The 25558-nt window shown below is 34.3% G+C and overlaps 1 protein-coding gene and 3 non-coding genes across 4 annotated transcripts; 3 read left to right on the top strand and 1 right to left on the bottom strand.

Annotated features, from left to right (window-relative positions):
• The first annotated feature begins 3737 nt into the window (after window positions 1-3737).
• Trnat-agu (transfer RNA threonine (anticodon AGU)) lies at window positions 3738-3811 on the top strand. The gene has a single exon. It is a non-coding gene; the product is annotated as a tRNA-Thr (tRNA).
• A 2964-nt stretch (window positions 3812-6775) lies between these two features.
• On the top strand, window positions 6776-6849 carry Trnat-agu (transfer RNA threonine (anticodon AGU)). The gene has a single exon. It is a non-coding gene; the product is annotated as a tRNA-Thr (tRNA).
• A 917-nt stretch (window positions 6850-7766) lies between these two features.
• On the top strand, window positions 7767-7840 carry Trnat-agu (transfer RNA threonine (anticodon AGU)). The gene has a single exon. It is a non-coding gene; the product is annotated as a tRNA-Thr (tRNA).
• A 2310-nt stretch (window positions 7841-10150) lies between these two features.
• Window positions 10151-14546, bottom strand: LOC128867982 (uncharacterized). The gene is made up of 3 exons (XM_054109649.1): window positions 14397-14546; window positions 13922-14251; window positions 10151-10461 (listed from the first exon to the last, which is right to left on the bottom strand). The coding sequence occupies exons 1-3, from the start codon at window positions 14423-14425 to the stop codon at window positions 10296-10298; spliced, it is 525 nt and encodes a 174-aa protein (XP_053965624.1). The 5' UTR covers window positions 14426-14546; the 3' UTR covers window positions 10151-10295.
• Window positions 14547-25558: the final 11012 nt, after the last annotated feature.

Raw genomic sequence — 25558 nt, 5'->3', positions numbered from 1 at the left:
TAGTAGTAGAGCAAAAACAACACGGGCAATGTATTTTGTTTTTGCTGTTGGACCCTAGAATGTCAAAATCTATAAGCAAATATTGACAGTTTATAGTAATTCAAACAAAATTTGACAATTTAGAGACCAAATAAATAGAAAACAATTAAATCAGCGGCTCTGCTGAGAAAAAAAGATGTAAATGCTCTCACATCAAAAATAGTCGAGTTGCCGCTTTGGATTTTCTTTCAAATATATTTAGTATTATTTGGCGCTTTTTTTTTTAAATTCATACAAATCAAAGAAAGTGAGTCGTAAATTAATTAAATAAAATTCATTTAATTGCTTTCTTTACCGACGGCTCGGCTTATTTCGTCAATGTGGGCTGATAGTCTTAGCTACTAGTACCTTTCGTAATGTAATAAAATTATTTGTATTATTTATAATTATATTTTCAATAAATAAATTAATAAAATAAGTATTTCCTTAATAAGTTGTTTTTATTTTCATACCATAGCGTATTTAGGCACAATTGTAATGTAGCGTATTTAGGCACAAAAAATGTAATCCATTAACATAAATAAAGTTATTTTATTGGTTTTTAAAATAACAAGTGAGGGAGGACTGAATTCGGACCACTCCGAACTCTATATCTAAACATTTAGTAAAATTGTATTTGGGTCTGGCTGTTAATTTTTGTAACCAAACAAGTTCAAAAAGAATGAGAGTTAACTTCAGAAGGATGGACAGAAACTTAGTCTTAGCATATAAAAAGTGGGCGTGATTTTTACCCGATCTCATTATTATTTATGTTGCATCTAAATGAGGTAGAGAGCAATTTGTGTATCAAGCATCTTCTTCTTGGTTAAGGCGATAACGGCCTAACCGAGTTTACCAAAGTCAGCCAGTCGTTTCTTTCCCAAGCTAATCGGCACCTGTTGAACACACCAAGTGAAACGAAGTCCTTCTCCACCTGATCTTTCCAACGCAGGAGAGGCCTTCCTCTTCCTCTGCTACCACCAGCTGGTATCGCATATACTTTCAGAGCCGGAACGTTTGCATTCATTAGGACGACATGACCTAGCCCGCGGAGTTACTGGATCTTTACTCGCTGCGCTGTGTCCATGTTGTTGTAAAGCTCGTACAGGTCATTGTTCCATTGTCTACGACACTCGCCGTGACCAATGTGAAAATTTCCAAAAAATCCTTCACTCCCTTCTCATCGGATTTTGTCATTGCCCATGCTTCGGCGACATGCGATAGGACAGGCATGATGGGAGACTTTAAAATGTTAGTTTTGTTAGTCGAGAGAGGACTTTACTACTCGATTCCTTAGGCTGTAGATTTCAAGGCTGGCATTGTTATCGATGTTAATGCTCTTTGCTAAATACACGAAGTCTCATACAGAGTGCGAAGACTGTTTGTTTGATGACAAGAGATGCTTCGTCATGTTCTCGTTCACTATCTGTATTCCAGTTTCGATGAGGTTTATTAAATCGTTATTAAGATACACGCATTTATACAAAAGTGGGCGTGGCTTAGTCGTTTTTTTTTTAATTTACAAATGGTATTTTTTTTTTGGCTCATTATTTGTACCAGATGTTAGTAATTTTGCTTAATACTTCTGCTCTTTCTTTTTGAAAATTACCGTTATATGGGAAGTGTCTGCGATTATTGATCGATTTCACTGATTTTCAATGCCAACCTACCTCGTAATATGTAGTCAATTTTCATTGACCTATAAAAACAAAATTATACTTGGCGTGTACACTTCTGCTAGGTGTTTCGCCGAGCTCCTTCTCCTATTTTTCCTGTCTGTATTGATACTGTTCTACAAATCCAGAGACCTACAGTTTTAAACACACTACGAACGGCAAATGGTTTTCTATGAGGAGCTTTTCTATGACCGAAATACACTCGGAGGTTTGTCATTCCTTGCCAAGGGGCGACCGCTATTAGAAAAAACTTTTACCATTATTTGATGTTCATGCAAGCACCCCTGAATGGGAGTCCCGCACCAACACATTGGGCTACGGCGGCTCTATACTTTACTGAAATATATTTGTAATATTAATTTTTATTCTAGTTATCGGGCGTACGAAGAGAATTGGCTAAATGGATTCCTTTCATCATTCTGAGTATTTTCGTGTATGTCTATAAATGCCATGATTATTTACGCTATTACAAATAACTGTTATGTGAACAGAAATATACGACCGCTGGGCATGTTTTTCATATAAAATACTTCCGAACATGTGTTTTATATAGGAGAAAACTCAACGCCGATAATTTTAATTTAAAATTTAAACTCCATACCAGGAATGTTTCAAAAAATTCTGTTTTTGTCAATTTTGATGATAATTTTTTGAAATTTGTTCAATTTTTGAGAACTTTTGTAGAAAGTTTGAAACTTTCATTTGTAAAATTTTTGTTATGCAATGCGTGAATTAAATTTTTATAAAAACTTAACGAAAAAAATTTAGCATGACAAATTTTGCGAATATTGTAAAAAAAATGCCTTATATACGTGAGCACAAGTGTATGTGAATTAATTAAAAATATACTGATATTAACGTATGATATAGGCTGACCAGCCTATTAAGAAGCTGCAGTAAACAACTACCAAGTCACAGCTTACATACTCGTATTGCCATCCAAATGCGCTCAACAATAAATAGCAAATTTTCATAATGAACCAACTACACCCACCGTTTTTGCAAAAAATCGGAAGTCGACAGCAGCAAAAAATCTATCCACTCATAAAAATAACAATAAAGTTGGTACTTGAATTTTAATCTGAGTCCCAAGTACTTCACTGCCTGCGCACCAGTCTTCTGCACAGCAATAAAATAAACCACGCGACAGCATTTAACGCCGAGCCGAACTACGACGTACTAAATAGACTACCACTCAGCGTGCGGACGTACGTATATATGTATGTACATACTTATATACATACAAAAACATACACACGTATTCGCTTGTTCTCACACTCGCTACCGCCTGACTGCCTCTTTCCTGTTGTTAGCAATAAGTACCTACATACAATTTTGGTTGTTGGTCGTATTTGATGTTTGCTGTTTGCTGCTTATGCGAAACGCAAAACGACACTCCAAGCCAACTGACGCTTTTGTTGCTGAAGCAGCAGCACTTAACATGTTGCAATTGCCTCAATAATTGTTTCAATAATCGTAAAAATCACGAAAATGGCGAATACTCCATGGACTCAAAATGGGCTGGCTAAGCGTGGCGGAAAAGTAAGTATTAACTGATGTTACGTATACGCAACCTAAAATCCGCAATGGCATTAGGAATAGGGGATTTTTTGATGCGTCACAAGGCTACTAACATATGAATGTATGTGTGTATATCCACTGGCAATGGTGGGTTACTGAAGGGGAAAATGAAATAGAAACTTGCCCTTCCTACCTGTTTGGATAACTTATACAAGTAACGACGCAAATAAATTTACTCTCTATTAACTTTAAATGACTTTCCTTAAATATTTCAGTATTCGGTGTATTCTAGAAAACCCGAAAAATTGTTGATATCTCGCAAAAACTTTACTCATTAACGGGCACTAGTTCGTTATAAAAATTACCTGCAAGGTCATGTTATCTCTTGATAGCAATTTAGTTGTGATTTATGAATCTTCCTGAAATTTTGATTTATATATCTTCGATATTATTTGAAAACATTTTTTTGCTTTATGTCGGCAATTTACTTTTGTTATCAAATTCGCGCGAATGTGTCAACTGGGCGCCGTGGCTTAGTTGGTTAAAGCGCCTGTCTAGTAAACAGGAGATCGTGAGTTCGAATCTCGCCGGGGCCTACGGTGATCGATGGGTTGAAAGTCACTGATAAGAATTTTTTAAAAGTTCATTTTTAATAAAACATAAATAATTTTTAATTAGTTCAAATCGAAAGTAAAAGTTTCAAGTTAATGCCAATTTTCATCTAAATATTTTTTATTCTAACTTAGCCGTGCGACAAATGTTAATAATGCTAAAACAGAGTCAAATAATTAAAACAAAAATTGTGAAATATTTTACTTTAAGTATTGTAGATAATTATGGCATCAGAGACTATAATAAAAACAATTTAGAACATAAAATGGAAATAAAATTTTGCATCTTTATTGTCCAGTGGAGTTTCACGGTATATCATACCCCACAACTAGCGAGCCAATTGGTAATTGGGGAACGTTTTTAGCGTAAACGTATTTTAAAATTAAAAATAATAAAAAGTATTAAATGTTACCACATTAGGCGATTCTTAAATCATTTCCAGCTTTTATCGATTTTTTTATACTCGTTATCGATTTTTTTTAGTAATGTTTTGAGTACATTATTATTCAGTAGTATAAACCTATTCTAAAATTATTAAACACTTCCATACAAATCGATTTTTTATTATTCTCAATTTGTATGGATTTTTTATTTTTATTATCGATTTTTTTCTGATAACGTTTTGAGCATATTTCCATACAAATCGATTTTTTACTTATTCTCAATTTTTATCGATATTTTTTTTGAGGAACGTTTTGAGTACATTATTATTAAGTAGTATAAACCTCTTCTAAAATTATTAAGTATTTCCATACAAACCGTTTTTTTATTTATTCTCAATTTTTATCGATTTTTTTATTTTTATTATCGATTTTTTCTGATAACGTTTTGAGCATATTTCCATACAAATCGATTTTTTACTTATTCTCAATTTTAATCGATTTTTTATTTTTACTATCGATTTTTTTTTTGGGAACGTTTGGAGCATATTCATATCGAGTAGTATGAACCTATTTTAAAATTATTAAACCTTTCCATACAAATCGATTTTTTTTTATTTTTTCTCATTTTTTATCCAACTTTTATTTTTATTATCGATTTTTTTTTTTTTTGGGGAATGGTTTGAACATATTAATAGTGAGTAGCATAAACCTATTTTAAAATAATTAACATTTCCAAACCAAACGATTTTTTAGTTATTCTCAATTTGTATCGATTTTTTTAATTTTTCATCGATTTTTTTCCAGGAACTTTTGCGTATATTAATATCGAGTAGAATGAACCTATTGTAAAAATCGATTTTTCACTTAGTTTAAATTTGTATCGATTTTTTTCATTTTGCTATCGATTTTTTTCGGGGATCGTTTTGAGTATACTAATATCGAGTAGTATAAACCTATTCTAAACTTATTAAACATTTCCATACAAATCGAATTTTTTATTTATTCTCAATTTGTATCGATTTTTTTTCTTCGCGCACATTTTTATAATAAATTATCCAAAATAATAAACATTGTTCTCTACTTTTATCCATTTATTTGTTATAGTTTTTCTCTTGTTATCGATTCTTCGGTCGATTATTAATTTTGAACGATCTATAATTCCTTTCAGTCGATTTTCCGGAATGCGAATCACCTTCACTTTCGCCTATATATTTTTATCCTCAGTAATCGCTACTTTCAGTCAAAAATAACTAAACAATTTTACATTTACTACTAAGCATTCCCTAATTTTCTTTCTTTATAATCTGTAAGAAATACTACATTTTCTACATTAAGACGTAAAAGTACAGGTTTAAACTATTTTTAATGAACTGTTAAAATAATACTTAATAATCCATTAATCTGTTGTTCTTGGTCTGCAAGAAATACTGCATTTCTAGATATTTATTAATTAAAATATTGGCTATGGGAATAAGTTTTTGCCCTCGTAAAAGAGGTGCCGCTGCTGATACTATTTTTGTGATCGATCTAGTAATATAATATGCCCATACCTACTAAAACAATGTGTAACATAAATTCTCCTTTTAATTTTGGTAGTCTTTGTCAACTGAAGACTTATTTTTGCAATTACAATTTTTAAAACTCTGAAATGCTGTTTTTTTCTTCTAATATTAAGGGGGTAGTATGGTATTTTTTTTCATTTTTTTTTTTTTTTTTTTTTTAAATTATTCTATAACATCTTAAGATTATTGTGTGAAAGTTTGAAGTGCATTAGAGTAAAATTGACAAAGACACAAAGGATTAAGTATCTACCTCTCCAACCGGATTTCACGCTGTAAAAATCTTCACAAATCTTTAAACGCGTTTTTCTCACACTTGCCTTTTTTACGGTCGGTGTCCACTGTAGATTCATATCTACTGCACCGATTCTTTTCAAATTTCGTTTTTTTGTTTCTTTACTTTATTCACGAGGTAATGACGTCGAGTTTTTTTTTTTTAAATTTTGTCATATTTTAAAACAACAAAGTTTTCAAGTTTTTTTTATGAAAAATCGGTGTTTTGACTTCAAAGCGCTTTAAAAAATTAAAAAAAAAAAAAAAAAAAAAAAAATTCGACGTTGTTACCTGCGAAACTTTATTAGCTGATGAAATCAATTTGGTTTTTTGATTTTAGTTGATCCAGTAATGAGTTCTGAGGGACACCGCAATAAAACTTTTTTATGAGACGTCCGCGAAGATTCGCTGCCACCAACTCATTTCTTCATAAAAATCAATGAAAATTTCACACAATATTCCTTAAATATGACTTTATAATGAAGTAATTTTAAAATTTTGAATAAATCAACTGTGTCGACAAAAAAAATTTCGAAAAATATGCTTGTTTTACACCGAATTAACCATACTACCCCCTTAAAGTTCCCTTACCTTTTAAACAATTCAATTTAAAAAGTTAATATTTGATAAGTAAGTATGTATAATTCAAGGTAACACTTGTAGAAATATAAGTTTGAAGATTTCTTGGCGTCGATTCTCTTTCGTCATCATATTCGGGGAAATGTGTCAACCGGGCGCCGTGGCTTAGTTGGTTAAAGCGCCTGTCTAGTAAACAGGAGATCGTGAGTTCGAATCTCGCCGGGGCCTACAGTAATTGGTTAGTTGAAGATTACTGAAGAAGAATTTTTTAAACATAAAATATATTTGATTTTTATAATTTAAAAAAATGTAATATAGGAGAATTGAGGCACTTTCCGATCTTTAGGCTTCAGGCCCGAAATACGCGTACCTAATTTCAATTTCCATCTAACTACTCAACCCTGAAAAAAGTCATGTTTTTTGCCTACTCGGAAAAGAGCTCAAAACACGACAAGTGTGTATCTCGATTTGTCTGGCATACACACCGGGACCGTCAAATCGTGCTCTTATCTGACAGAGATGACACAATCCAGATTTGGTTGTGTCATTTCAAAGGGAATCCGTACTCCACTTCAATAAAAAAAATACGCAGTCAAATCAGGGACTGAGACTCAAACTCGTTTCTTCAGTTAAATGTTGGGAAATGGTGTTCATTATTGCCATGACAGCTGGTTCTATGGTATAGTATTTAAGAGGGTGTTTAGTTAAGGGGGTGGGGCACCGCCCATAGTCGTTAACTATAAAGGTAAATCAGTTACTTCAAGCAAATAAGAATTGAATAGTAATAGACTTGCCCTTTAGACTGAACTTTTCGTTTGACATGTAAAGTTAGCGGCACTTAACCCGGTAGAAGTGTGTTGAAAAATTGTTGCAAAGAGTAAGTGGCAATGTATGACGTACCCGCATACAAAATATACTGAGACATGTATGTATATACCTTAGAGTTGGTGGTAAATATTTGGCAGTTAAACATTTTTTATATTATATTATATTTTAATAAATACACATTTAATGAACTACATAAAAAAGTTACTCATATAAGTAACAGACTGGGTATGTCATATCTCTCTCTCCGGGTTAAATTTACTTTTTGATTTTCACAACTGGTTCGCTCATGCTATTGCATCCAAGCAGGGTTACCAACTGGCGCCGTGGCTTAGTTGGTTAAAGCGCCTGTCTAGTAAACAGGAGATCGTGAGTTCGAATCTCGCCGGGGCCTTCAGTGATTCTTACTGATAACAACTTTTTAGTTTTTTTTAGATACATGTAAATAGTTTTTCCTAAACTAGTACAAAAAAACAACAAGAAATAAGAATGAATTGGCAACCATTTTTTTTTTCTTATTCAATTTAGCTAGCAGAAGGAACCGGAAGGCAAGAAATAGAATTGAGAAATTCTGCATTGCGCAATTATTTATGCTAAGAAATATAAAGAGGAATATGAAAATTTAGAAAAAAGTAGAAAATCTTTATATATAAAAATGAATGTTTGTCTGTATGTCATCGATGAACTCAAAAACTACCGGACCGATTATTATAAAAATTTATATATATATATATTTTTCCACGCAGAAGGTTTGTCGAATATGCTCGTTGATACCACTCGCCATCAGGTGGCGCTGCAGAGTATCAACTTCTACCCCGTTCAATCGATTGTCATAAAAATTAGTATGACCATGTATTTTTACACAGAGGAAACGCATATGACATGTTCATAGATGGAAGCGCTTGATCATACACTGCGAGATTTGAGAGGAAACAGACGGATCTTCCGTGGCGCACTCATTTTATTGTCTGGTGATGCGTGCTATATTAGCAGCCAAAAACATCGATGTCAATACCATCAACTTCACCATTCAGCATGGAATACCCAGTGAAACGTCAACATATAAGTCCATCGATACTGTGGAAAATCAAGACGAGGTTGTCAGCTATCTAACTGAATTCTTGCATTCGTTTGATATGCCTGGCATGCCGCCACACATTCTTATATTGAAAATTGGCGTACCCATCATTCTTCTTCGAAACTTAAATCCACCACGACTTTGCAACGGAACCAGACTCTCAGTCAAGAAAATGATGAACAATGCTATCGAGACAACAATTTTGGCTGGAAAATTCAAAGGTGAAGACGTACTGTTGCCACGTATCCCAATGATCCCATTCGAATTCAAACTTGTACAGTTTCCGGTGCGACTAGCTTTCGCAATGACTATTAGCAAAGCACAAAGACAATCGTTACAAGTGTGGTGATTAAATTTGGAGAATCCATGCTTCTCACATGGACAGCTCCATCTGGCTGGCACACGTGTCGGAAAACCTTCTGCTTTATACGTCTACGCACCAGATGAAAAAACATCCCTTGTGTATTCCACAGCACTTCAATAAACATCAAATTGAAACTCTAACTTTGTAATGACACAATTTTTTCGAAATAAACAAAATTAATAAAATGGTTTAGAATGAACTGAATATTTGTGTACTTATTTATCTTTAAAGTTATTTTTCTTAAATTTATTTTATTGTTGGCGTAGCAACGGGCGCCGGGTACAGCTAGTACATACATATATAAAATATGCTTTTAAGATAGCGTATCTTAATAACTCAAAACCAAAGCGTACTTAATAAATTCACATGGAATCATTTATGAATTTAAATTTATTTGTGTACATTAGTGTGGGCCAATTTGCATGGATCGATTTTTTCCGACATGGTATCTACGAAACGGATTCTGTGTGATATTATATGAAAAAAAGTATATTAGAGGAGATTCATTTCGATTCCCCTAATTTTTAAAGAAGCTGTATTTAATTAATACAAAAATTGAGAGAGGGTTATGTCAATCAAAAGAGAAAGTAGAAGATAGTAAGAAAGATATAAAACCAAAATGATTGTAAATATATTACATTGCTAATTGTGACAAAAAAATGTATGATTAGAAAAAAATTTTAAAAATAAATTTTTGAAATATTGCAAAATTTAATACATTTTTGTGTAAATCTCATTTTGAATTACATGTAAATAAAATTATATTATATTACTTTTCCTATTACATTATCCCAAAATTTCATATAATTGGCTTCGAAGTGCCATCATAGGGTTATTTAAAGAAAAAAAAAGAGATACAAAATAATTTCTTTTAAAAAAATATAGAGATAAAAAATAAATTTTTCTTATTTTATTTATCTAGAAACTCCCAAGTGCAAGCTTGTATTAAAAAAAAAAACTAAATTCATAATACTTTGGTTAATATCTTCATATGAAATTGGGACTCGAAATTGACTATAGAGATATATTCTAGTGCACTTTTTTTCTTAGAATTATATGCACACGTAATCTGAATTTGGTAGGAATAGTGTCGAAAGAAAAAATTTACCCGCTCTAATGTACCATATATAAATATTAATTTGCAAACAAACAAAGTGGGTTCCAAGCACGAATGCCCCTTAAGAAACTTACTGTGAGTTTGCTCATAATTTTTTCCCAATTTTTTTACTTTATTTATTTTATTAAAACTTAAATATTACACATTGGTTGTGAACTATGCTAGGCAAAATCTCTACAATACAGGTACATTCAACAATGAAAGCATTCGTGCTCATTCATGCACTACACACATCCTCCAACAACAACACGCAAAAGCTTACAGAAAAAGCTTCGGCCATAACTGTGTATTTAGTCCTTATACACTAAAAACAAAGTCACCACCATATAGTAGGATGGCCGTTCATATACTAAATTAGTGAAGTTATCCATTTTCTCATCCAATAAATGACGCATGCGGAAACTGAGGCCTTGGTCTTGTTTTTCGACAATTGATAACAAGCAAACGATACGATGCCTGTAAATATGAGTAATAAAAATAAAACAGAAAGTTTAATGAAAATTCCATTCAACTTCTAATAGAAAATAGAAAAGTTCTGTTTTTACTTTCAATTTAATTTTCAATATTTAAAGTTAGTAATATATACTAATAATTTCGAAGCCCATAATTTGAGCATTTACTTAATATTCTATGCCATAGTAAAAGTTCATTGCATAACTACATAAAACCAGGAGTACTAATAAAAAAATGCTAGTAAAATAATTTATGGAATGGTCGTTGGTGCATAAGTTTTGCAATTTTTATCATATCGGCTTTTCATCATTGGGATAAACTTTTGCGTTTCATTAAATATGCCTCTCGATACAGAGATTACATAATAAAAGGGTTTAACTGGTTTGAAAAACTGTAAGCCGAATAATTGTTTTCTACGAAAAATAAATTGACAGACGGCTCATGCCATTGTCGTTAAATTATTGTAAATATTTATTTTTTTCTTAATATTACAATAAGTAAATTTCAAATTTTGTATATTTTACTTTTATTTGCAATAAATACTACTACTACTACAACTACTACTACTACTACTACTACTATATCGGCTTTTCAAAAAATAAGTCAATGAATGGATAAATCTCTCCAGATATATGTATTCTCTACGTGCAACTTGTAGGGCCAAACATGATTCATTGACTACAAGATAGAATCAGTGCTGATAAGCACCTGGAGGTTAGTTGAGAATGATTGCCTTCGCCGTACTCAATAATTACGCCACATCTACAGCTTACATATTACATTTATGTTAAAAAAGTTCTGTTAAAATAAAAATGTTAAGTGGAGGCTGCGAATTCCACTGTTTAAACATATCTGTGTCACAATTACTGTCTTAACACCAGCTGGCATTTCGTAGTTTGACAGCTCAATTTTTATTTTACCCCTTCATTTGCATGCGCGAATACAGTGATCCAATTTGGTTGCTGCCATTTTCAAACTGAAGGGGTATAACAGAAAGGTGCCCACATGAGAAATCGGCATAAAGTCAAAACAGAAATTTGACAGATGTAAGAGACACTTAGTAGAAGATGGAAATGTAAGCCTACAGCTGTATTGTGACCCTATTACCTTTTTGATGGCATGTTGCTGATACTCAGCGGATTAGCTGCCGTGATATTGCAAATTATTTCCCGCCAAACTTTTGAAAATATCAAAATTTGGATCAATAACTTCGTTTCATTTGAACTTAATTGTATGCTTAAATCAATAACAAAACCATACTAAACTTCAAAGTAGTATTTATTTGATAAAAAATCCTTTTATCTCTTCCATTTCAACTCCGTAATGCAAATTTTTATTGATTGATTAGCTAGTGATGAACATGAGATTGTCGACATTTTACTGACGCGGGACGTTGACATTTTTGCAGAGATCACAAGACAGCACCTGATTATATCTCATAAAAAGTAACACTACTCCAATTACTACAGCACTAACACACCCAATACATTCATTTACGCTTAAACTACAAGAGTCCCCTAGAGAAAAGAGTCGAAAAGGCATTGAATGTGTAGTTACGCTTAATCGCTGGTATAAATAAACATATGTTGATAGTGTTGGAAAAGTGCTACCAAAAATTGCATTTGTTTGGAAGCACTTAATGGGTGATCTTATGATCTATCAACACCCTTTGTGCTCTCTTTCTTCTCAATGCTGTTGTTGACTGTATACTAAAAACTAAGAACTGTAGGGTGTATGCACACGACGGGCAAAACCAAAAAAGAATTCGCAATGTTGAAGCAGCAAAAGTCTCTCGCTAATGAAACTCTCTTGAAAGGGAGTTAGCAGCATTAGAAATAGTGAGAATATCAGTTTCATGAGTTATATCATACTCGCTAGTGGCAAATCTTGCTCGATAACTTTGCTTGCTTTGACATGCAAAATTTGTCGTCAAGTGAGCAGAGCCCAGAGATAGCGAGCAGGGAAGTGGTGAATCGAAGGCGCCTTATATTTTGTTTGATATTGAAATCGTAGTGCCCGAATGGACTATGCGTGAATATCATTGAGTAGGATCAGATTTCAAAACCCATTAGAAGCATGAAACACCTTATCCAAGAAAGGTATTTTTTAATAATTTCTCAGCACCGCATGCAAAAAAAAAAAAATTTAAAAATTAACGCGATTCTTAAGCGACTTCAAGTCTGCACTTTTTTATAGTAGAAGTGAATGGGCAATAAAGCTGCATAGTCGGAAATTTTCTTATGATTGTAATTGAAAAGGTGAAGGTTTTAATGGGATATTTTTAAAATTCTCAAATTTAACATTTAACTGTAGGTGACTCACAATCTAACGATGCCGCAAAATGTATGCTTTAGTGTAGTTTGTACCCAACTGTATCATTAGATCAAAATTTTCCAAATTGCTTCCGTAAATGGTATTCACTACAGGAAAGTAATTCCAATTGTTGATTGATGATTCAAGACAAATTATAAAATAACCCATATAGCGCGTGAAAATATCCCCATCATTTTGTTCTTATGAATATTTGTCACCAAATCATCTCAAAAGAATGTATGGGTTATGGTCACAAGCCAGCTATGATAATCGCCTTTGAAGATAGCATTCGGCGCCTTTGTAGCTGGTTAAGTTGCATAAAATCAGACCGACTTGAATGCCTTCATAAAACCCTGTTGAAGTAATAGTATGCCCGAAATTCTTTTAAACACTTGAAAACGTTTAACATAGTTATTTACAAACCAAACCGCTTCATCCCTTTTGTTTTGCTTTATGTAAAGTTCTATGAAATATAGTTCAATCAAATCGAAAGACGACTTCCCAATTTGAAGTTTGCAGTTACGTAATTGGCACTAACCCCCTTATTGGGTGTTTGGCCCAGATCCTCCAACTATATTGTGCGGTTTAATTTTTCCCACAAATGGAAGGTCCTACTGATTAACGTCACTTCCGAACAGCAGCTGGTTTTTTGTGAGGATCTTTTTAATGGCAGAAATACATTCGGAGGTTAGCGATGGTCTGCCGAGGAGCGACCGTCATTCGAAAAATACATTTTCTATCGTTTCGTTTGGCGTTTCATGGCCGGGATTTCGAACTTGATTGCTCCCGAATGGTTACCATGCAGCATCCATTCGACTGCGGCGAAATAGTAGTTATTAGTTTTATAGATTTTTAAAGTATCACCAATTCATTCGCCTGGCACTTTTTTTGGTGTTTTTTTTTTTATTTAGCAAAATAAATAAAATTGTAAATCATAAAATTTTTGCAAAATATTTTGGCGGTGGTCTTAGAATATGATAAGTTCCATAATTTCTACGGAAAAATTGGACCCATTGAACAAACTGGAACTTTAACGGCTAGTAGACCGTTTTTATCATTTTTTCTCATCGGGAATTCAATTTTGCTTAAACCTAATTTAATAAATATCGCTAGTGGTGTAACCTTCAAGGTTCGCACGCATATTTGTCACCTTTTGTGTTGCAAACGCTTCACACGATCTCGTATATCCGCAGCCAACGTTTCGGCCATTTGCAGCGAACGCCATGAATCGTAAGAGCGACCAAAGCGATCCCATGTCAAGCGCTCCTCAATAGCCGTTTCGATTAGCTTATAAACAGTCTCCATGCTAAAATTATTGCGAAAGTATTCCCAATCACGTTTCGGCTTTTCCACAGCACATTCGACATCTTCGCCCTCACCAGCGTTGGAATGTAGTTTTTGCAGAGCGCGCTTTTTGCCCAACATCGATTCCATAAGCAAAGCATTCATGCGGTTGGTGGTGCGCACAGAGGCGGTGATGCTGTGTAGAGCCAAAAACAAAAAACAAAAAAAGAGTTGAAAGAGTTAAAAGAGTATACTTATGCATTGTTGAGGATTAGTAATTTATTAAGTCACACTTTCACACATTTTCAAGCATTTTCATAGACCCTTAATTTCAATTTTACCGTGTTCGCACGCCATTCCAAGTGGACATTTCGGGTAATCAATCAATCAATAACTTTATATTTTCACTTTATTTATTTGTATTTTCTTTTTTTTGCTGAAGGTTATCATTTATTCTAAGCCACCGGAACTGCCACTTGACGAGCCATCAGAAATGCAACGCGCATGCAACTGAATCGTTGAATTGACGCCGCACTGCGCCAAACCCACAATAACGCGCCAAATGCCCGCCACCGGCAATTGACTTGTTCGACGATACGCTTATTCTATTCATAACGGTATTATGTGATGGCATGTGAATATATATAGACATGTTTATATTGTTTATGTAGGTATTCGTGCAGCTCTGATAGCAGATAGTTTTCAATGCCAAGCATTTGTCGCCCCCTTCCTTTGGTTGCATAGAAGTTGCGATTGTTTCGACAACGTTGTGACATTTGAGGTTTGCTATTTTTCGCTGTTGGCGTGTTGCAAGTCGTAAATCATCACTATTACATGTGACTATGACAGCACCCACTCGCAGGTGCGCTGATGAGCCAATGAGCCGCATGAAGCGATCAGCTTGCAAAAATCTCATTGAGCTGCAAGCGCAATAGCACGACAGGAGTAGCAGTAAACTGAAAGGCCTTCACTCTAATGGTGTTGGCATATGTTCATTATATTATGCCAAAGTATTTGTTTATTTACATATATCTGCATTAGCACAACCTGGTCGCTCCAGGCTTCGCTAGGGATGCTAAGTGAAAATTTACGAACGTCATTTTCGGTTTTATAATGGCTTGGTTTAAGAACCTTATAGCGCAAAAATGTAAAAAAAAACTGCATTCTGCAGTGCATGAAAGAGCGTGAAGCGACAAATGGGTCAGGCTTGTAGGGCCAGTTACCGTATAAACTTGAATAAATCTTATTATTAAATCTTAATATACGGAAATACATTAAGTGAAATATGTCAGCTTGTGATATTATTCACATCAGTAGCCGAATGGGTTGGTGCGTGATTACCATTCGGAATTCACCGAGAGGTCGTTAGTTCGAATCTCGGTGAAGGCAAAATTAATAAAAAAAAAAAACATTTTTCTAATAGCGGTCGCCCCTCGGCAGGCAATGGCAAACCTCCGAGAGTATTTCTGCCATGAAAAAGCTCCTCATAAAAATATCTGCCGTTCGGAGTCGGCTTGAAACTGTAGGTCCCTCCATTTGTGGAACAACATCAAGACGCACACCACAAATAGGAGGAAGAGCTCGGTCAAACACCTAACAGAAGTGTACGCGCCAATTATTTATTTTATTTTTAAAGATATATTGAACTGGTAGTAGCAGTAGAGCAGCTGATTCAATGTTTTTGTGTCCTGACATCAACTGAAATTGACTTGCCTAGCAATACAAAATCTATATAGGCACATAACCCGTCCTTGCTGATTTTGACCACCCTTTAGAAATTCACTTGCTAACAAAATCATTTTAAGATTTTAATTCCACTGAGCTGATGACAACCGTACCAATTTACCGATTAGGTGAGTTTTCGAAATGCGTTCCTCTAATTAAAGGAATAATTTTAGAATCCTCTCCAAATTTCTTGTTAAACAAAACTTGCATTTTACTGTTATAAAAATTTTACAAAAATTATGAAACATGTAAATTTAATCCCTTTTTAAGAGACAGTTGGCTCGAGAGTATTTCTCCACATAATAATTTTTAATCTTTTCACAAATATATATTAGGGTGGTCCTTAAATGTAGGAAGAAACTTTTTACATTCGATTTCCTAAACTCCAACCCCTACATCGATACTTCTTTAGTCAAAAAAAAATAATAATAATTTTCGTCCCGCGGTGAAATGAAAAGCGCGAAAGAAAAAATTCTGCCTCATTTTGAACATTCTTACTCAAAGCTTCCTCAAAATGTTCTGGATGCTATCAAGCCAATTTACCAAGACTTATCTAAAGGCGATTAATTTTACAATGCGTTGGCGGCTTTACGTAAAACAATGCATAATGAAAGCTACAACCAACTCATTTAGAAAATTTCTCCGAAGCACCTTCCAGAAGGATCCGTACCAGTTGAAATTACAGCATATTCATCAGCTTGTATTTTCAATGAAGGAAAAAAAGCTTTGCTGAAGATTTTTGAAGCTTTTGGGGTGCCCTGTGACACTTATTCTCATGAATTCATCGAGAGTGAGGACGAGAGGCACGTCTCGATATCTGTACTGCGCGCACAAAATGTGTCCAAGGAAGGAAGAATGGCTCGAAGACAACACCAGATCGACCTTTTGGAAGCTGACACGAGTGCAGAAGAGTCCTACTATGGTTCTGGTGTCGATAGTGACTTGTAAGTTTGACTGAATAAAAATTATCCATTAATGAAGTGCACGCATAATTTTAGACGCGATTACCTCGAAGCCGTGTTTTTTGAAAATTACCGTCGCGGTGATCATTCATTACATATTTATCAAGAGCTATTTGACCGATTTGCATAGACTTTTTTTTTTAATTATTCGAAGTTACAACCTCGTGAATCTGAACGGTTCACTTTTTATAGATATTTGCATAGTTCACTGGAATTATTTTTTTTTTTGATTTTTCAACCCCTCAAAAATCGTTTTTTGGTGCAAAGCGGTTTTCATATCGAGAAAAATTTTTTTGGGTAAGCCTCTTCTAAAAAGTGGCGTTTTGGGGGAGGAGCGATATCAACAATAAATAATAACATTTTTAAAAATAAAAATACCAAAATGTATTCTTCGAGAGTTACCCTTCAGTATGATAAATGCCTCATTTCAATAAAAGTTCTAGAACATATTTTAAAAAAATTATGACAGTCGTCCATTTTTTCTGGCTCACAAGGTATATAACTCCTTAAAGCATGTCGCAGAAGTGGCAAAATTTAGATTCATCCAAGGAGGATCAAAAAATTAAATCTAGATGAAAATAAAAAAGTTTTCTTATTTAAAATTAAATTTATTACAATATAATATATTGAACTGATTGGGGCCAAAATACACACGTGATATCGATTTCGGATGTTAGATTAAACATAATTCTTTTTAGTTTTTGCGCCTTCATAGCATAATCTGAATTTTTACCCCTGTGTTACATGCCATAATTGTCAATAATTATTACCGATTAACATAATGTCACTTATGGCAACCATGTTAAGAAAAAACCAATTCGTGTAAATATGTCTACACTACAGATACGATCAATTAAAAGTATATTGCTTCCAAACACTACTAAATTTCAACATCCACATATTTCTTCTTGCTGACCTTTTTAACACGCACTAGTCTTTGGCAAAAAAATGCAAATTAAGCCTCAGAGTTTATTGTTTTCTCAGTTTGCAATTAATCCACAAACTAGATTAATTTTGTATCCCCAAAAAAATTATGATGATGACACCTTTTTGGCCGATTTTTGGACACAAACTCGTTTCGGAACTGAAGAACCAGGTTCGTACCACCATTTCAGGGCTTATTTTCATTTAGCATCATGGTGATAGACCCAAGTCTCATCGATAGTGATGAAGCGATGCACAAAATGCACTTTATCCTTTCGAAAACGCTCTAAATGTTGCTGAGAAAATCGCATTCGAATGCCAAATTTTGTGGACACAGCTTTTTGAATCCCAATACTTCAATCAAAATATTGCTTACTCTGCCCAATGAGTGACTACATTTGTGTCCCTTCTAAGCATCCTTTCAGGTATAAATATTGCTCTAGCGAAGCACTGGCATACATACTCGTATATTAGCATATGGACTGAAAAGTCCCGGGCCTAACACACACTTGGGACCATTTCCATTGATGTTTCATTTCTGATAGATATCAGTGGAATGCAGAAGCTAACATTTCTCTATGAACTGCATCCCAAGCAAAGACTTTTTCTCAAGTTTGTTCTAACTATGCTTACGCCTCCGGTCCTAATTCATAAAATATATTTTAATGTGCAGCATATTATTAATCCGTATGCAAAGATCTCGATGATTTTTCAATACGATATTTTGTATTTTTTCTAAAATGCCTCGTGTTATTACTGTTGTTGGGCGTCCTTGACGTGGATCGTCTTCCAGACTTGTACGAACACGTTTAAATTCAGTAATCCATCTTTCGACTGTACTACTTCATGGCGAAGAGTACTTATACACTTCCAACATTCGTTCATAAATTTCCTTTAAGCCTTCCAAAAATAAAAATTCAATCACTGCACGATACTTGATTTTTTCCATTGTAGAAAATACTGTATGGCTTGTAAACAAACAATGAATTGGCTTGTAAACAAAGAATGAATTGACAGATTCATATCAAACTTCACATACGTTCATTGAGGAGTGTATCAACATAACAAAAAAAAATTTTGGCTAGTCGCAAAGCCCTCTCTTTCCAGACCGCAAAATTTATTGAACAACCTCGATCTTAACTCTAAACATGGTCTCTTGCTCTCCCTCAGCTAAATACAAAATAGATATGTTTAGTATCCTGGACGTAATAATTTTGCATCTTACTGCATAGGTATTTCTTAAAGACGCCACATCAAATAAATTTCTGAAAAATCTAAAATCACATACAAATTTTTGAAGTCAAATTGACCGCCGTAGCCGAATGGGTTGATGCGTATCTACCACTCAAGAGTGCGTAGGTTCGAATCTCCGAGGATGATACACCAAAATGACAGAAAAAGGTTTTCTATTAGCGGTCGCCGCTCGGCAGGTGTCAAACTTTGAAATATGTTTCTGTCATGGAAAAGATCTTCCTAAAAACACCATGTGCCGTTCAGAGTGGGCTTAAGGCTTGTAGGTCTTTCCATTTGTGGAACAACATCCAGACGCACGCCACAAGTAGGAAGAGGAGCTCGGCCAGATACCTAGCAGAAGTGTACGCGCTAATTATTTATTTATTTTGTATTTAAATTAAAAATAAATTCATCATATGGTAGTATTATTATCTCTCCCTGCTTTCAATTTACGTAACTTAAGCAAACATAAAATATTAGGTTTGGCCAATAATTATGGTAAAAAACAAAGTTGTGAAGAGAACTTGGGCTGCCTTATCACGGAAGTGAGTCGCCAGGCGAATTGTACATGATCATCTCAAATGTATTCACACACTCGTCAAATCAATTGTTGTTCAGACGGTAACGAAGTGACATTGTATTAATTGTTTTCGTATATCACTAAAACAGGACTAGTTTTTTCTTAAACAAATCGGGGTAATGACGCTTGGTACTTCAGCCCATCAACTGATTCTGTCAAATTCACTGAGAGTGGGCTAACGGTTTGATTTTGGTCAAACCATTAAAAATCTTTTCTAAGAATTTCAAAATATCGATTTTTCGTTTTTTCAATATTTCGAAAGTATATTATCTTGAGAATATACTGTGAAATTTTCATGCGGATATTCCCAATATTATAGCTTCTACAGCCCATTAACTATGTAGACAGCGGCCCGCGCGTTCCTGTACCTCGAACTTTAAACTCTTTTACCTCGAAACTACTTTTTTCGGCCTGGTGTTGTAAAAAAAAACTATTCAGCCGAATCGTCTGAAATTTTAATATGTTGTTCACACCGTCAATGGCTATCGTACTAAAATCCAAATATCATTTTCGTTATTTCGTATTTTTTAATTAAAAAACTGAAAACCCCCCGATTTTTAGAGCGTAAAAATCAAAACCGCGCTGTTTTGTAATTTTTTTTTTTTAATCTCATCCCGGGACATATGTACATACATAGCTAGAGTCATACCGATTAATAATTTTTGTTGGTTTTTTGTTTCAGATAAATAGAAGCACCAAAATAGACAACACCGTGCAGGTACAATTTTTTGGGAAAGTCAACGTCCGGCCACCGGGACCCCTTGCGAGTCCCATTTCCCAGGTTGCTCCCAAGTTTGTTAGGTTGCGTATGCGCCTAGGGTAATTTTACTACAAAATTTGTAGGAAAGTCTCGCTGGATGAATGTAACCGCGGTGCAGCTTCAGTCTATAATTGTTCAATTCAGTTGATTTCTTGCCACTTACAGGAATTGGTAATCATTCAGTCTATAATGTGGCCTACTCCATAGCAAATGGTATTAACTCAACAAGTGGCGCCGCTTGTGCTCTTCAAGCGCCGAAACTAATCTGATTGAGGTCTGCAAAAATTATGTAAATATAGGTCCTTCTTCTCCAAATTGTCGGTGGCATCTTAATATAGTTCTACAAATGTAGTGACGTTAGAACAGTAGATGATTTCAAGAAAAACGTCTACATGCCATTACTTGCGGCTGCTTTTATTTGCAAACTTATTCGATAATCTGATATCTCATTCCCCCGGCATCGAAGCGGAAATCTGCCGAATGGGAGTTGAAAGTATCACTTGCTTTATTGTTTTAAGAATACAAAGAGGAGACGTAAAGCAAATAACAATTATTTTTTCGAAATCACTCCAAAAAAAAAAACTTTTTATATGAAAACAATTTTCACATTTTTTCAAAAACATCAAAAATCATCTTTAAATAGAAGACTGTAAATTTCATCAAAAACCCAGAAGTTGATACTAAATCGCAAACCGCATGCGAACACGGTAATTTCATTGAAAATATCCTATTAAGGTATTTGTTTACAAGTTGCCATTGTTGCTTGAAATTTCTAAATTATTATTGATTCACTAACGCGAGATACTATATATACATACATACATACATACTCACACCTGCATATCTGCACTTCTCTGTGACTACCTTCTGCATTAAGGCTGGCTGCTATGCAAGTTTGATTAAATACACATTCACACATTTGTATATGCGAGTAGTGTACAGATAGAAGCGCTGCTGTTCGCCATGGCGTATGAGTACCCACAAACCGATGAAATCCAATACAAACCAGATAGGCGAATTCACCTTGCCGCTTACATGCCAATTTTCAATAATACCACAACTTTTAATTTGCAATTAAATTGTTGAGAAAACTTTTTGCGCTCTTCTCACTGCCTGACTGCCTCCCACCTCCACTTGTTTTCAGCTATTGCAAAACGAAGTAATCAACTCAACGCTCAGTAGCCTTCAACACCAACTACAACAGTAGAACTCTTACAAGTTTTGTTGGTTTTCCGTAACTTTTCACACATTAACCGCGAAAATTTTACGATGTGATACACGTGCGCATATACAAAAGCTATGTATATATACACAGGTAACACAAAATCAACAGATTTACATCCAAACACTTGAATATTTTTTAGTCCTAATATTGCAAGATGGCTGGAGGCGTCATGACACTGCTACGCCTTCCAGCGAAATAGTTTTTTTTTTTCGAATTCATTCAACGCTTTTTATATTTTCCGCAATTATTCTTTATATTTTGCTCTACACCTTAACTCATCTTATTTGTTTATCTACTTTTCGAAAAATTCTATTTATATTTTAATTTGTGTTGCTATTTTCTTTCTACATTCACTACACCTCCCATTACTTACGCCTTCACTCGATCCATTCGGCGGCGTTTGTTGCTTGTTACTCCTACGTTTGTTGATCCCACTGTCGTAAATTGTACTGAATTGCTGCGCTGACAGAAAAGCGCATTTTGGCCACTTATTTCGCGAAGCCATTGTTTTCTATTGTGCAAACCTCACTGCATGTACAACCGTACATATGTACATTCGCTTTTATCCTTCTATTGAAATCTAATTCCATTATAGGCGTATTCGATTCTCGAATATTTTCCATTAGCCTATCCATTTTCAACGCTTCTAATATTCTTTCATTCTTCAATCCTTCATTGTTTTGTAAGTGTATGTATGCACGTTTGTGTGACTGGGTAATTTGGCACGTTTGCAAGTGCCAAAAGTGCAATTTTTTCATTGACTTATTGCTTACAGGGTGATTATTGGAAGTATTCTTAAGATAATATCTTTAAATTTTGAAATTCTACCAAAATCAATGCACCTGCAATAAAGGTAGAACTGACAGCGCAGTCAATGCTTATCGTCAGGTGTTTTCATTTACAAATAGAAGTGAACTGGCATCACTCTTTTTTTTAAGTAGTAGTAAAAATTATATTCGGAAGTATCACCCAATAATAATATACACATAATTTGCGCTTACATGTGTTTTCACAAACGGAGGGGCCCACAGCTTAAGGCCGACTCCAACAGGCAAATCGTTTTTTTTAATGCATATGGAGCTTTTTCAGAGCCGAAATACACTCGGAGGTTTGCATTGCCTGCCGAAGGGCGACGTATTCTATCCTTTGATGTTTCATGCCCAAAGATGCAAACCAGGTCACTTCCCAATTTGGTTATGGGGGTTAAATAATTAATCTGTCCGAATCAGCATAGACTTGAGTCCTGCCGTTCGCCATTTTCTAGCCTTGTGTTTTTAGTGAATTTTGTTCATCTTGATTTTCGACAAGACACCAAGTCGATTGCATTGAGCCCATTGCGATTTTTTAAAAGCATTTCATGGAGTATTCTACAAGATCCTAATAAATAAGTTAGCTTGTTTAGTTTTTCATTATTCGTTCTTCGAATGGATTAAATCGTATTTAATGCATAGATGTCATACTTGACTATTATGTCAAAAAGAAGTGAACTAACATATCAGCCCTTTCTGAGACGTGCACCATTTTGGCTAAAGCTCAATATCATTTAAAATTAAAGTGTTTGCAAGTAAGAAAATATTTAAGATTTTCTTTCCCTTCTCTATTTTATTGTATTTTCATTTTAATGTATACGTGCAAGTGCATACTTCTTAAGATAATTTATTTATTTATTTAGTAATTATAAGAATAATAATTATGAATAAAAAACAATAAGGCACTACTATGGCCTTCGGCTAGCTAAAAAAAATGTGTAGTAGTAGTAGTAAAGTTAAGCACATTCATTTCTTATATCATTTTGGAAATTTTCTTATGCTCGACCATTTAATTTGTTATTCAAATTCTTAGTTCTAAAATATATTCGACATTAGTAAAAAATTTTTTAGATTCATTCTTCTAAATTTACATCAGAACTTAATCTCAATTATTTAGTTATTAAATTTTTTTCGGTACATTATTTTTGAGTTAAAAAACTAGCTTTAACCCGCGGCCCCGCTCGCGTAGGAGTAGTTTTGAAGAATTTAGGATATGTATACAAAAGAATTACAAAGAATAATTTCATAGAAAATAATTTTTTATTAATAACCATAATATTACAATACCCGGCATCTGTTGCTATGCCTCGTTAAAATCAAAACAACCAATCAGAAAAATATCAAGCAAAATTATTTTTATTAATTTTCTATCTCAAACCGTTTTTGAACTTTGCATTTGGGTCATAGTTGAACAGCTTATGCGAATTATGAAGTCTAGAGTGTGCTATAAATAGTGGGGAATAGGAAAAACTAAGATTTTTTAGATTAAGTTTAAGCAAATATGAATGTATGAAACTTTTCACGTCATTTGGTGTTGTCGTTTCGTAGTGATGCGCGGACAACGTACAGACATTCACCTTTATAGTATAGATTTCTTTCATAAATTTTGTATTCACCAGGAATTATGATTCGGGTTTTATCAGACTACCATTTGAAATTCGGGCTATCCATATGTAAGAAGAGGATATTTCCTTTTCATATTCAGATCTAATGGATAATTTCCATATAATAAGCGCTCATGAAGAGTCTACTTTCAAAGCAACGCAGCTATTTGTCCAACGTTTTCGTCTGAGTAGACAGTTAAAAGGCTTAAAATGCTGCCAGAATTGACTGCACTGGCTCTTACCACGCACGGCACACCGCTTGTACTTCCTTTTCATTTTATTATTTTAAAACACAGTCTGGAATTGCCATCACAAAAAATTTAATTATGAATTGTGACATTTGAGGCGCCGTTCCAAGGGAAGAAATAGAATATGGTTGAGTGTGCATTGACCAAAAAATACTCTCACTGTATACCGATGATTGAAAACTAACTTTGCGGAGTAGCTTTTAAGGTAGTTAGGTCAAATGGTTGAACTACCACACTGGTAGTGCATTATGATTATATCATTATGATGGTTAATTCCACTAAAAATATGCACTTATTTATGAATTTTTTTTGGAAAGATGATTCATGTAAATTTATTTATCCAATTAGTATACTGTAAACTCATATTTCAAAAATATTTTCAAAAATTTTCACAAGAAAATATACAAAATTGAGCCGTTGACAGCAGATCTACGCAGACGTCTCGAAAAAAAGGCAATTTGCCGTGGACAGTTTTTCTCAACATTGGATCATCTGAAATCAAAAAAGCAAAGAGTTTTCATTAGGTAATCAATTGTCCGAGGTAACCCTGTCGAGTTTTTATTATAAAAAATTTTTTTTCAATTTTTTTTAACAAATTATGAATTAAATTAAATTTGGGATATACTCACAAACTGAACTGTAAAATATTATTTAGAAGGTCAGAATGTACGTTAGAAACATCTACGTACCTGTGAAGGTTTTTTCAAGACGAAAATAATGCAAAGGGACCGAGACAGCTGCGTAGATGGGTGTGTATGTGTGCCGCGCGTCGATACACGTGGTGTTCGACCATAGCAGGTAGCCGAGTCGGAACGGCCAACGGTTATAATGCTCTAACTTTGTGAGTTTTGCACAGATTGACTTAAAATTTGGACACAACATTCTTGAGATTATGTACATTCATTTTCTCAAATAAACCAAAATCGATTTTTTGACCCTAAAAACCATAGCCCCCCCTTAAGCATTATGCATGCCTACAGGATGGCAAAGATTTAAACCTGAAAAACACCTATAGTTTTCGGCAGTTTTAAGCAAATCGATATATTGGCTAATTTAGAGAAAACCACTGCTCCGACTCTAGATTCCGTCTTGGTGCCATCAATGAAGACAGAGGTACCAGCAACGGTACAGATCTTTCCCTAGTTCCAATCTTGGAAAGATTACCCTGGCACGACCCTCAAACTATAGTTTACAGATAGAGAGGTCTGCACGAAGTTCAGAGAAATATGGTGTTAACTGTCTAAAAATGCTTCGATGTCTCCTGGGAGATTGCCTCTAGGAGACCAATCTCCTTTAACCGGATTGCACTTTGATTGCGATGGAAATAACGGGAAAGTCGATGAAAGTAAGTGCAAAACGACATTAAAGGCAGCACTGGGACAAGTGCTATATGCTGCAGTGGTGCCAATACAAGCTGAACATTGCACATTTCC

The sequence above is a fragment of the Anastrepha ludens genome, chromosome 6, assembly GCF_028408465.1.
Source record: "Anastrepha ludens isolate Willacy chromosome 6, idAnaLude1.1, whole genome shotgun sequence".
NCBI classification, from domain to species: Eukaryota; Metazoa; Arthropoda; class Insecta; order Diptera; family Tephritidae; genus Anastrepha; species Anastrepha ludens.
Note: the sequence above shows the minus strand (reverse complement) of the source record. Positions and strands in the feature narration are given on the sequence as shown.

Coding starts and splice junctions, on each gene's coding strand:
- LOC128867982 (XM_054109649.1), bottom strand. CDS start 14,425: ATGTCCACTTGGAATGGCGTGCGAACACG. Junction 14,252..14,396: donor TGGAATGGCGTGCGAACACG/GTAAAATTGAAA, acceptor GGCTCTACACAG/CATCACCGCCTCTGTGCGCA. Junction 10,462..13,921: donor AAGCGTTTGCAACACAAAAG/GTGACAAATATG, acceptor TCATATTTACAG/GCATCGTATCGTTTGCTTGT.